The sequence below is a fragment of the Benincasa hispida genome, chromosome 3, assembly GCF_027475165.1.
Source record: "Benincasa hispida cultivar pf3 chromosome 3, pf3_genome.v1.1, whole genome shotgun sequence".
NCBI classification, from domain to species: Eukaryota; Viridiplantae; Streptophyta; class Magnoliopsida; order Cucurbitales; family Cucurbitaceae; genus Benincasa; species Benincasa hispida.
This window is the reverse complement of record NC_143480.1, coordinates 14863608-14877268: the sequence shown is the minus strand read 5'-3', so window position 1 is coordinate 14877268 and position 13661 is coordinate 14863608. Positions and strand designations below refer to the sequence as shown.

Sequence of the window (13661 nt, the reverse complement as noted above, 5' to 3'; positions counted from 1 at the left end):
TTAAAAAGAAAATGAATTAAAAGGAAAATAAATTTAATATTATTTTATGTTTGTGTCTAACGGCTAGTTTTTTTTACACATGGTATGTTTTTTTTTATTTTTGGATTGACTTTAAAAAGAATCAATTTAAAAATAAAATGAATTAAAAGGAAAATAAATTTAATATTATTTTATGTTTGTGTCTAACGGCTAGTTTTTGACACATGGTATGTTTTTTATTTTTTGGATTAATTTTCAAAAGAAAATGAATTTCAAAAGAAAAGGAATTTAATATTATATTTTGTTTGTATCTAACGATTAGTTTAGTTTAAAATCTCCACCATTGTTTTTTCTTTTCCAAAATCCAATGGTCCAAATTAATTGTGGTTTCTAAAACTTTTTTTTTTCCTTTCCATCTCTATATAAACCATCTTCCTCTCCAAATTTTGAATGAACAAATTTTACATTTCATAATCCTCCAAAACTCAAAATAACTCTTCAACAAAACGGTGTAGTTGAAAGGAAAAACTGTACTTTGCAAGAATTTACTAGATCAATGTTGCATGAGTATGGTTTACCTATATACTTTTGGACAGAAGTCGTTAACACCGCTTGTTATGTTTTAAATAGAGTTTTAATTAGACCTTCTTTGGATAAAACTCCTTATGAACTTTGGCATAACAAAATTCCAAATATTGGGTATTTCAAAGTTTTTTGTTGCAAATGTTTTATTTTGAATAACAAAGAAACACTTGGAAAATTTGATTCTAAGATGGATGTTGGTATTTTCCTTGGCTATTCCTCTACTAGTAAAGTTTATAGAGTTTTTAATAAAAGAACTTTAGTAATTGAGGAATCTATGCATGTAGTATTTGATGAATCTTGCAATGTTATTTCTAATGAGCCTATTTATAATGATGTTTTAGAAGGAAAATTTGGAGATTTACTTGTTAGTGACAAAGACAAGGAAATTGTTTCAAATAAGTAAGAGGTGAGCTTAATCGAAAAGAACGAAGTTGGTTCTTCATCCATACCTAAAGAGTGGAGGTATGCTCCTTCTTCATCCATGCCTAAAGAGTGGAGGTATGCTCCTTCCCATCCCAAAGAATTAATTCTTGGTGATCCCGAACAAGGTGTGAAAACTCGTTCCTCTCTTAATATGTTTAATAATCTTGCTTTTGTTTCTCAAATTGAACCAAAAAGTTTTAAAGATGCCGAAAATGATGAATTTTGGTCTTTAGCTATGCAAGAAGAATTAAATCAATTTGAAAGGAATAAAGTTTGGGAGTTAGTCCCTAGACCCTCTCATACTTCTATAATTGGAACTAAACGGGTCTTTAGAAATAAAATGGATGAAAATGGAAATATCATTAGAAATAAAATTAGACTTGTAGCTCAATGTTATTGTCAAGAGGAAGGAATAGATTATAAAGAAATTTTTGCACCCGTTATTAGATTAGAAGCTATTATAATGTTTCTTGCTTTTGCTTCTTATAAGAATTTCATTTTGTATCAAATGGGTGTGAAAAGTGCATTTTTAAATGGTTATATCATGGAGGAAGTTTATGTAGAACAACCTCCGGGGTTTGAAAGTTTTGATTTTCCTAATCATGTCTATAAGTTGAAAAATGCTCTTTATGGCTTAAAACAAGCTCCAAGAGCTTGGTATGATAGACTTAGTAATTTCTTGCTTGAGAATGGATTTAAAATGGGTAAAATTTATACTACTATTTTTATTAAGACTAAAGGAAATGATATACTTTTAGTACAAATATATGTGGATGATATTATTTTTGGTTTTACTAATCCATCTTTGTGTGAAGAATTTTCGAAATGTATGCATAGTGAATTTGAGATGAGTATGATGGGAGAACTTAGCTTCTTCCTTGGACTCCAAATCAAACAACTCAAGGATGGTATTTTCATAAGTCAAGAAAAATACACAAGGGATTTGCTCAAAAGGTTCAAATTCAATGAAAGTAAAATTGCAAAAACTCCTATGAGCACTTCCACTAAGCTTGACAAGGATGAAAAAGGTAAGAGGTATGATTGGATCTTTACTTTATTTAACCGCTAGTAGACCCGATATTATGTTTAGTGTATGTCTTTGGGCTAGATTTCAATCTTGTCCTAAGGAGTCACATTTACATGCCCTTAAAAGAATTTTTAAATATTTGCTTGGTACTATTGATTTAGGCTTATGGTATCCTAGAAATGTTGAATTTAATTTGGTAGGATATTTCGATGTGGATTTTACGGGTAGTTTACTTGACCGTAAGAGTACTAGTGGGACTTGTCAATTTCTTGGTAGTTCCTTAGTTTCTTGGTTTAGTAAAAAGCAAAATTCGATTGCCTTATCCATTACCGAAGCGGAATATATTGCGCTAGTTGTTGTGCTCAAATTCTTTGGATGAAACAAACTCTTTGTGATTTTGGATTAAAGTTTGATAATGTGCCTATATTTTGTGATAATACTTGTGCTATTAATTTGACTAAAAATCCTATACATCATTCTAGGACTAAGCATATTGATATTAGGCATCACTTTATTAGAGAGCATGTGCAAAATGATAATATTACTCTTGAATTTGTAGGCTCTAATAATCAATTAGCGGATATTTTTATCAAGCCTTTGAATGAAGAAAACTTTTGCAAAAATAGGCTTGAGCTCCGTATTATTCGTTATGATACCTCTTGATTTTATAATTTTACTTATTAAATCTTTTAGAAGGCATTTTGATAGGGGGAGATATGGAAAGCATGTGTTAATATTCTTAGGGGGAGTCGTGCTAAATTTATGCTCATGTTTTTAAGGGAAACATTTATGTAGTTCTAAATTTTTCTTAATTATTCTTTTTGATGATTCCAAAGGGGGAGAAGTTTAAAAAAAATATGCTATAAATTTGTTATGATTTTGATTGTATTAATTAGGGGGAGAATTTATTTTTTTTCAGTGAATTTCAAGAATGATCTTTATGGTGATATGTTGAATTTTATTATGTGCTCGGAACAACAATTCAAACATTCTTGAATCACTCAAATCGGAGCTAAAACGAAGACGATATGATCGAAACAAGTCTATAGAGAAAATATCGTGATGGATGACGTGGCATAACCAGATCATTTACATGTAGACATGTGGCAGCATATTGGTTGAATGGTGGATCATTAAGAGATTAACATATGATGAACTTTTTATTTTTGGATTGATTTAAAAAGAATCAATTTAAAAAGAAAATGAATTAAAAGGAAAATAAATTTAATATTATTTTATATTTGTATCTAACGGCTAGTTTTTTTACACATGGTATGTTTTTTTATTTTTGAATTGACTTTAAAAAGAATCAATTTAAAAATAAAATGAATTAAAAGGAAAATGAATTTAATATTATTTTATGTTGTGTCTAATGGCTAGTTTTTGACACATGGTATATTTTTTATTTTTTGGATTAATTTTAAAAAGAAAATGAATAACAAAAGAAAAGGAATTTAATATTATATTTTGTTTGTATCTAACGACTAGTTTAGTTTAAAATCTCCACCATTGATTTTTCTTTTCCAAAATCCAATGGTCCAAATTAATTATGGTTTCTAAAAAAAATAAAATTCATTTCCATCTCTATATAAACCATCTTTCTCTCCAAATTTTGAACGAACAAATTTTACATTTCATAATCCTCCAAAACTCAAAAGTTTCCATTGTTGCTCTCTCTAAGCTCCCAATTCTTTTTTTCTTTTCATCTTATTCTTGAGAGAGTGTTATTGTATTGTGAGGATAAATTTGTTGAGTGCTTAAACTTGTAAATCCACTCTAGTGACAGTTGTATTGTGTTCTTCAAAAATTCTAATATTTGTAACGGTTTGATCATAAACCATGGAAAGGATCGGGTTTGCTCTTGAACCCGTAAAAGGAGCGGTTGTGTAACGATTGGGCTCTAATCCGTGGAAAGAGTCAGAAAGATTTTATTCAAATTCCCAAGAGGCGCTTGGGGAGTGGAGTAAGTCGAGTTTGACCGAACCACAATAAAAATTACGGTGTCTTCTTCTCTTGCTCTTTCCTTTTTATTTTTGCAATTAATTTAAGCAATTTATTGTATGTTTTAGTTTGTTCTTATTTATTTGCTAAAATTTGATAGAATTAAATTATCACACTTTTTGTCATCTTATTTGTTGCATAAATTGAATTTTTCTTATTATTTATAAAAAAAAGTGTATTAATTAGTTTAATTTGGTTAATTAGAAAAAAAAAAAAGTTTAATTAAATCCTATTCACCCCTCCTCTAGGGTTTCCATATCGATCCAACAACATTTTCTTTCTTAGCTTCACTTAAAGCGACAGCCTCAACCCGTCTTGAAAAGTAATCAGTGGCTACAAGGATATAAGAGTGCCCTGCTAATGACTTAGGTGTTATAGGGGTGACCAGATCAAGTCTTCATGCTTCGAAAGGCCACGAGGCTATAGTTAGATGTAGAGGCTCGGGCGGTTGATGAATGAAATTCGCATGATATTGATAGGCTTCACACTTCTTTGCGTATTCCATTGAGTCTTGTATCATCCCCGGCCAATAGTAATTCATTATTTTCAGCTGGAATTGTAGTTTTGATCTAGCTTGATGCATGCCGCATACGCCTGAGTGTGCTTCCTCCAAAGCCTTCGTTGACTCCTCTTTACCGAGGCATCAAAGGAATATTTCTTCAAGGGATCGGCAATATAAGACCTCTTTGTAGTAAATGAAATGCGCAGCCCTCCTTCGAATCTCGATTTTATGGCAAGGATCGTCTGGGAGCCTTCCATCCTCAAGGTAATCTATGATGGGCTACTGCTAGTCTGCCTTATCGGTTAGGTAGACTAATAGCGCATTCATTTCCTCACTTGCAGTCCCGATTGGAGGTATAACCCATCTTTGACAAAGCGATATATTAAAGGGCACATTATCCAGCACCATTAAGGCAGTAGCTAGGTTTGCCAAGGCGTCCGCTTTCTTATTTTCCGTCCTCGGGACATGCTCTAATGTCACACTTTCGAATTTTTCCATCAACTGGTGAGCATAAATGAAGATTGATTTCAAGTCGTCATGCTTCACATCGTATTGGCATAAGAGTTAATTGATTATCAACTTTGAGTCACCAAAAATCTCTATGCAAGCCACCTCAATCTCCAAAGCCATTTGAAGACCAATTAACAAGGCATAGTATTCAGAGACATTGTTTGAGCATAACTCAGCAAGTGCAATGCTATAAGGCAGCATGTGCTTTTTTGGAAAAATGAGGATGATGCCTGCCCCGCACCACTTCTCCATGGCGCACCATCAAAGAACATGACCCACGACCCTAAGGTTTTTGTGAAGAGAACTTCATCGTCGAGCAAGTTTTCACTTAACTTTCAATCTGATGGAATTGGGTGATCTGCCAAGAAGTCAGCCAATGTCTGCCCTTTGACTGCCTTTTGTGGTACGTAAATGACGTCGTATTGTTGAAACATGATTGCCCACTTGGCTAAATGCCCCGAGATGATTGGCCTAGACAGAACGTACTTGATGGGATCAGCTTTCACAATTAAGTGGATTGTGAAGGCTTGCATGTAGTGCCTCAACTTATCTATGGTGAAGAAGAGTGCAAGGCACGTCTTTTTAATAGAAGAATAGTTGATCTCAATTCCATTTAGGGTCCTACTTAAGTAGTAAAGAGCATGTTCTTTTCCCTTGTCTCCTTGTGCCAGCAGTGCCCCCAACGATCTTTCTTGTGCTACAATGCACAATATCAACGGCTTGCCCGCTACTGGGGCTCCTAAGACAGGAGGACTGATCAGGTACCTCTTTATGCTATCGAGGGCATTTTGGCAAGCCTCATGCCATTCAAATTTTTCTCCCTTCTCATCAATCTCTGAAAAGGTCAACACCGCCCTGCCAGATTAGAAATAAACCTCCGAATGTAGGCCAGACGTCTTTGCAAACTTCTCAACTAATGTAGATTCCTTGGCCCTGGCATCTTTTGGATGCCATCAATCTTGGATTGATCTATCTCTATCCCTTGATGTCTTATAACGAAGCCCATAAACTTTCCTGAAGTTACACCAAACGCGCATTTGAGGCGGTTCATCTTTAATTGGTACTTTTGCAGGCGATCAAACACGGTTCTTAGATCTTTCAAGTGGTCCCATCGTTGTTTGGTCTTGACAACAAGGTCATCCACATAGCATTCCACGTGTTTATGCAACATATTATCAAACACCTTCTGCATGACACGTTGATAAGTAGCGCCAACATTCTTCAACCCGAAGGGCATCACCTTGTAGCAATATATCCCTTTTGGGGTTCGAATGGCCATCATTTCCTCGTCCGTAAGGGCCATTCATATCTTGTTATACCCGGATGATCCATCCATGAAGGATAAGGTCTCATGTTTCGTTGTCGCATCGACCATGATCTCTGTGATGGGCAATGGAAAATCGTCTTTCGGGCATGCGTTGTTTAGGTCGCGAAAGTCAACGCAGACACGAAGTTGTCCATTCTTTTTTCTAACCGGGACAATGTTGGCTATCTACGTTGGGTATTTGACTTTCGAGATGAACCCGACTTCAATCAGCTTATTAACTTCAGCATCAATTTGGAGGATAAGTTCCGGCCAAAAGCGTCATTGAGCCTACTTAACGGGTCGACACCCTTGTTTGATCACGAGATGGTGGACTGCTACCTCCGGATCCAGTCCCAGCATCCCTTTATATGACCAAGAAAAAAAATCCCTATATTCGATGAGCAAACTCATGTATTTTCCTTTCTCTTCTTCCGAGAGGGATGCACTGATGAAAGTCAGACGCGGCTCCTCTGTTGTGCCCAGATTCACCTCTTTTCGCTCGTCCACCGTTGATTATTGTCCTCTAGACCTTGTGGAGTGTCCTCCACTTCCTCCTCGGTCATACCTTCTTCAAATTCTTCGGTGATGGTGATGTGGTGGCATGAAGTTTCGCCTTCCTTCTACTCTAAATTTCCATTCTAAGGATTGGTGAAGACAACATCGCGCATCTTTACTTTGAGTGAGCCCTCACTTGTGTTTAAAGTAACGAAGGTATTTCTCTTCATGTGTGAGGGAATGGTACTACGGATTTCTCCATCACTTCTCGCCTCTCCTGATGGTTTCTTGTTCAGGATTTTCATCATCTTTAAGGTCGAGGCGTCACCAAATTGACACTGGGGGTATCGGCCCCCTCTATCTTATTTTCGTACCGGGGGCATCACCACAAGTTTTTCCCTTCCCCTTTGTCTCACTATAGACATATTCGTCGAGGGGATCTTCAACCCTCTCATGCTTTAAGCGATAAAAAACAGAAGTGCGGGGTTTTCCTTCACTTTCCATTGGAACTGCACCTAGTCTCTCGAAGGCTGAAGGTCGCGCCACCACTGGTGGCTGACAGATGATTTCCTCCTCTCTTTCATTCAACAAAGTCAACCTTTGAAAGACTGAGTGTCGAGTAGCTACGAGAATCTATGCGGACTTCCTCTTTCTGCTTTCGTCATGTTCAATCTCTTGAAGACCAAGGCGCATGCGACAGACAGCCTAATATGATCAAAGGCTGAGACACTTTTATCTTTGCCCTCCTTTTCCCTTGTATCATCGACTTCTTCTACAGTGATATTATTGTTATTGGCCACTCTTCCCTTTGTCTTTTTTATTATGTGGACCAGCTTTGACGATTCATATCCGAGTCCTGCCCTCAATGTAGGTATAGCTTGTCCCTCTTACAAAAGCTTCTTTTGAGTTGATGAGAGTCTGAGTTGCTCATAAATCTTCAAGCTCTTGAACTCAGTGTGATTTGGGAAGTCATCACCCGCCTTCGCCAACAACTTGTAAGCCTTAGAATCGAATCCGTCTTTAGTTCGCTTCTCGGGCAGATTTAACTCCGTCACCTTCACCACTGGCTTGTGGACTTACTGCTTCATTATTGGCATGAGAGGTGTGACGAAACTCTTCTTTAGAATTTCTATGTTACTGACCTGAAAACCTTTTGAGCATTCCGTAAAAGGTAACTCACCCTTCTTCCGTCTCGACAAAAGGACATAGCGCAGAATCGGAGGCTATGAGGCTTTGAGGCTTTTTCGTCCCTCACCACGGGTGTCTCTCCAACACCAGGGAATGTCCCACTCTCTTTTGGTCTGGAAGCTTGTACCATGCTACCCATTCCTTTCTCTGTGTCTACTGGCGACCTTAACTGGGATCCACCTACTTTCTTTGCCAGTGAGGTCTCTACGGGCATTGTTTCACCAGAATTTTCGCTCTTTAGGTAAAACTCCGCATCTGCGAAGTGAGATTCAACCTCAGAAAATAAATTAGAGTCTGCTTCAACTTTCTTAATCCCATCTTGGTAGAATTTGAAACACTGATGCAGTGTTGATTTTATCACATCACTCCCGTGAATCCAAGGGCACCCTAATAGCAGCCTGTGGGTGGTATTTGAGTCTATTACATGAAACAACGCATCAACCTTCAGATCGGCAATGAGGAGCTCTAAGCGTATCTATAAGAGTTTATCAACGTGCAATGCAAGCAATAAGGATCAATAAGTACTCTAATTCATTAATTTTGGCAGTAACTAAAGCATGTTCATCTAACATAAGAGGGTTTGAAGCCATACCTTTGTAGAACTCCTTTAGATCTTGATTCTCAGCTGTGATCTTCTCTGAAATTTGATGTGAACCACATCAAGATCTTCCCCACTATACTCTTGGAGCTTTAGAATGAGTTGTGAGACTCAAGAACAGCTTGAATGAAAGGAAACTTAGAGAGAAGCACACTGCTACAACCCACTTGAAGAATAGTTTCTTCAGCCCGAATTTTTCTATAAAAATTCTTTGAATGCATGTCTTAATTCCACTCCAATCTTCTTTATTTATTGCAGGCTATCATACAAAGAAGATGGTTGCATGAGATGCAGCTCATGCTTGGAGTTATTGAAGCCTAACTTAGTCGGTTTGGTGTGAGCAAGTTGAAGATGATAATGGAAAAAACATATTTCCATTTGTGTTGATTTTTCAATTTTTCAAAAACCAAATGATTTCAAAAAATCAATTTGATTTTAAAATTGAAAATATTATCCCCAAAATGGAAGGTTTATTGAGCAGTGTTGTTGGACTACTCTCACCCATGCAGATCAAAGGATAATCCCGAACAAACGGGAGTTCATAGCTAGCTCAGGATTAAAATCGAATTATCCTAGGTTACTTAGTAATGAAATAGTCAATTTTAACAGGTCGCTATAAAGAAAAGTGACTATTTTCATGGTCCAGTCTATATGCAAACTCATTGCATAGAATGCCCCCGCTCACATGTCTTTACATGAATGACCTGTGGATCACATCATTTGTATTACCTACAAAATGGGTCGCATCCAATAGTGTTACCAGGATGAGATACCCAATTTCATCCATATACTTATTAGACCATTTAGGTTATATACTATTAACTTGATCCTGTTTATGTCACCACATAATTTAGGTTATATACAATTAACTTGATCCAATAAACATATCCATGGCTATAGAGCCATGGATATGTTTATTGGATTTTCATAATAGAATGCAAAATCAACAACTTTATTGAATAAGTTACTCGATAATATTTTATTGATAAATAGAATGTTTAACACGAACTACAAGTTCTAGGACATTCATAACAATCTCCCACTTGGACTAAAACTCCAGTGAGAACAAATATATACAATATAATGTTAAGAAACATAAAGAAAAAATACAATAAACTAGGGCATCTTTAATACCATAGACATTCTCCCATTTTCCTTAGATTACACCACTCGGAGTCCTAGTCCAACCAGGTGGCCCTCAAACACTTTAGCCGAGAGGGCCTTTGTAAATGGATCAGCTAGGTTGTCTTTAGAGGCTATCTTTGTGACGATCATATCTCCTCGGTGTACGATCTCTCTAATGAGATGGTAGGTCTCTCAATATGTTTTCTACATTTGTGACTCCTTGGTTCTTTCGAGTTGGCAATAACACCACTATTGTCCCAATACAGTGTGATAGGTAGGTGCATATCTGGAATTACTTCTAAATCAGCCAAGAATTTGCTTAGCCATACTACTTCTTTAGCAGCTTTACATGCAGCCACGTATTCCGCTTCCATTGTGGAGTCAGTGATACAACTTTTCTTAATGCTTCTCCAAACTATAGCTTCTTCATTGAAAGTGAAAACTGATCCTGAAGTAGATTTCCTTGAATCTACGTCAGTCTGGAAATCAGAATCAGTGTATCCTGTGAGGATCAAATTCTTAGGTCCATACTGTTGGGTTTTATGTCCTAAAACTTGCAGTTTGTAAAATGATAAACATATTCTATAATCAATATACTAATTATTGATTTCGTAAATTGTATGAAAGTCTAAATCCAATAAACTAAGACCTATGACTATTGTTTGGGTACTTGAATTTTATGTGGAGACATAAGAGTGGATCAGGTTCGAGTAAATAGTCAAAATGATTTATGGTACATGAATAAGGTTGGGTACCTTATTCTGGTAACACCATTGGATGTGGCCTACTCTGTAGTTGTTACAAAGAGTTGTAAAGTGCTACACGATGTGATCCTAATTCATACATGTTATGTCATGAGGAATGGGGGCGTCATATGCAATGAGCTTGCATAAGATCAGGATCAAGAAATAAGTCACTCTTACTTTATAACGTTGTTTACTGTATAAGACTGACTATTTCACCTAGATGACCCAGGTAACTCGATCTTAATCCTGAGCTAACTATGAACTCCTGTTTATTCGGGATTGCCCTTAGATTTGTATAGGTGAGGATTGACTAAACAGCGTCGGCTCAATAAGACTCCAATTCCAGGGGTAAGACCGGATAGATAGCTGGGGACATAGGGTGCAAGACGGAGTTCACGCTTACCCAATTTAGGGATAGGAGAAAGGTTGTTCTCTTAAGTACTGAATCCATGTCTTAAAGAAGGGGCCCCACCCTCTCACTGGGTTGAGAGAGTTCGGTTTAGTGATTGAATCACAAACCAGTTGTTCATTAGAGGATCAGTAGGACTTGAGGAATAAGACGTAATCTCGGGGGTAAAACAAATATTTGACCCAGTCGTTATTACGAACAACCCGTGAAGGGTCGACTTGCTGATTATAGTTAAATCAGGTGGACATAATATATCTACAGTTAGAGGAGTGCAACTATGGGCTTTAGTGGAATGACCCATTACTTAATGAATGGAGATTAATCTGCTCTAGTGAGTTTAGTCAATTAATCTCGGATCGTTGGAGCCCATGATCTGTAGGTTCACGAGGTCCCCCTACTAGCTCATAACGGATTAGCTCTAGAATAGCGTGATAAGTTAATTTGAAATGTTCAGATTAGAATTAAGGGAATTAGTAATTATAAGTTCATATTAGAATAACGTTATATTGTATTGGGTACTTTATTATTTTTGATAAAAAATGGCTTTAGATGCATATTTAATAGAGTTTGTTTAAAAATGTTTCAGCAATGTCGAACTCAATCATACAATTGCTAGCTTCTGATAAATTTAATGGAAAAGGGATATTCGAACTGGAAGTCAAACATCAATACAGATTAGTGGTTGATGATCTGTGGTTTGTGTTGACAAAGGAATTTCCTCTAGTTCCCAGTTCAACAGCCACCCAAAATGTTCGGGACATCTATGATATGTGGGTGAGGGCAAATGAGAAAGCTTGGGCCTATATCTTAGCAAGTATATTTGATATACTCAATAAGAAGCACGAGGACATGACCACCGCCCATGAGATAATGGAATCATTAAAGGAGATGTTTAGGCAACCTTTATCCTCTGTTAGACATGAAGCCATTAAGTATGTCTATGTTATGCGCATGAAAGATGGAACCAACGTAAGAGAACACATTCTCGATATGATGGTTCATTTTAATGTTGCGAGGGCTCATGGGGCAATAATAGATGAGACGAGTCAAGTTAACACGATGCTAGAATCTCTCCCAGAAAGTTATCTACCATTCAGAACAAATGTTGTTATGAACAAAATCACTTATAACTTAACGACATTGTTGAACGAGTTACATACTGATCAATCAATGATGAAACTAAAGGAAAAAGAAATAAATGTTATTTCGAAACCGAAGAAGATTCATAAGGGATCTACATCAGGGACGAAACCCACTGATGATAAGAAGTCTGGTTCTTCTTCTTCTAAAGACAAAATCGTACAAATGAAGAAGAAAGGAAAAGGGAAAAAGAAAGCCACTGCAAAGAAAAATAAAAACAAAACTCCCAAAGGAATATGTTTCCATTGCGGAGAATTTAGGAACTAGAAACGAAACTATCCAAAGTATTTGGCTGAGAAGAAAGCAGAAAAGGAGAAACAAGGTAAATCTAATTTACTAGTTATTGAAACATGTCTAGTGGAAAATTCTCACCTTACCTGGATATTGGATTCAGGCACCACTAACCATGTTTGCACTTTTCTACAGGAAACAGTTATTGGAGAAGATTTTCTGAACTTGAGATGACTTTCAAGGTGGGAACGGGTGAAGTCATTTCAGCTGAAGCAGTGGGAGATGGTAAAAACAAAAAAAAATTTGGAGATTCTTTTATCGTACTTAAGAATGTATTCTATGTCTTAAGATGAAAAGAAATCTGATCTCCATTTCCTGTCTACTAGAAAATATGTACAGTGTATCTTTTGAATGTAATGAAGTGTTTGTTTATTCAAGAGGTGTTCATATTTGTTCTGCAAGACTTGAAAATAACTTATACATATTAAAACAATAGAAGCGAGACCCATTTTAAATATAGAGATGTTTAAAACAACTGAGACTCATAATAAAAAGCGAAAAATTTCTCCTAACGCCTATCTTTGGCACCTCAGGCTAGGTCATATTAATCTCAACAGGATTGAGAGATTGGCAAAAAACGGTCATCTAAATCAGTTAGAAGATAGTTTTTACCTCCATGTGAATCATGTCTTAAGGAAAAAATGACTAAAAGATCTTTTCCTGACAAAGGTCTTCGTGTCAAAGAGCCTCTCAAACTTATACATTTAAACCTATGTGGTCCGATGAATGTTAAAGTCTGGGGAAGTTATCCGTACTTTATCAGTTTTATTGATGATTACTCTAGATATGACTATATTTACTTAATCAGTCATAAGTCTGAAACTCTTAAAAAGTTCAAAGAATTTAAGGCTAAGACTGAAAATCTATTAAGTAAAAGAATTAAAACACTTCAATCTGATCGAGGTAGCGAGTATATGGATTTACAATTCCAAAACTATCTAGTAGATCATAGAATTCAATCCTAATTCACAGCACCTGAAACACTACAACAAAACGGTGTTGCAAAAAGTAGAAATCGAACCTTGTTGGATATGGTTCGGTCTATGATGATTTATGCTCAGTTACCTAAATCCTTTTGGAGGTATGCAGTACAAACTACAGTATTTATCTTAAACGTTATTCCTTCAAAAAATGTTTCGAAAATACCATATGAATTATGGAAAGGATGTAAAATGAAGTTCTGTATTTGGGGTTGTCCAGCACATGTGTTGGTACATAATACTAAGAAATTGGAAACACGTTCGAAATTATGTCTATTTGTAGGATGCCCCAAAGAAACAAAAGAATGATTGTTTTATGATCCCCGAGAAGATAAAGTATTTGTATCGACAAATGC

General features: G+C 36.3%; 1 protein-coding gene across 1 annotated transcript; it reads left to right on the top strand.

The window, feature by feature from the left end:
* The first annotated feature begins 11482 nt into the window (after positions 1–11482).
* On the top strand, positions 11483–12499 carry LOC150037048 (uncharacterized). Its single transcript, XM_090311861.1, has 2 exons — positions 11483–12193; positions 12461–12499. Exons 1-2 carry the CDS (start codon positions 11483–11485, stop codon positions 12497–12499), a joined length of 750 nt encoding a protein of 249 aa, XP_090167987.1.
* Positions 12500–13661: the final 1162 nt, after the last annotated feature.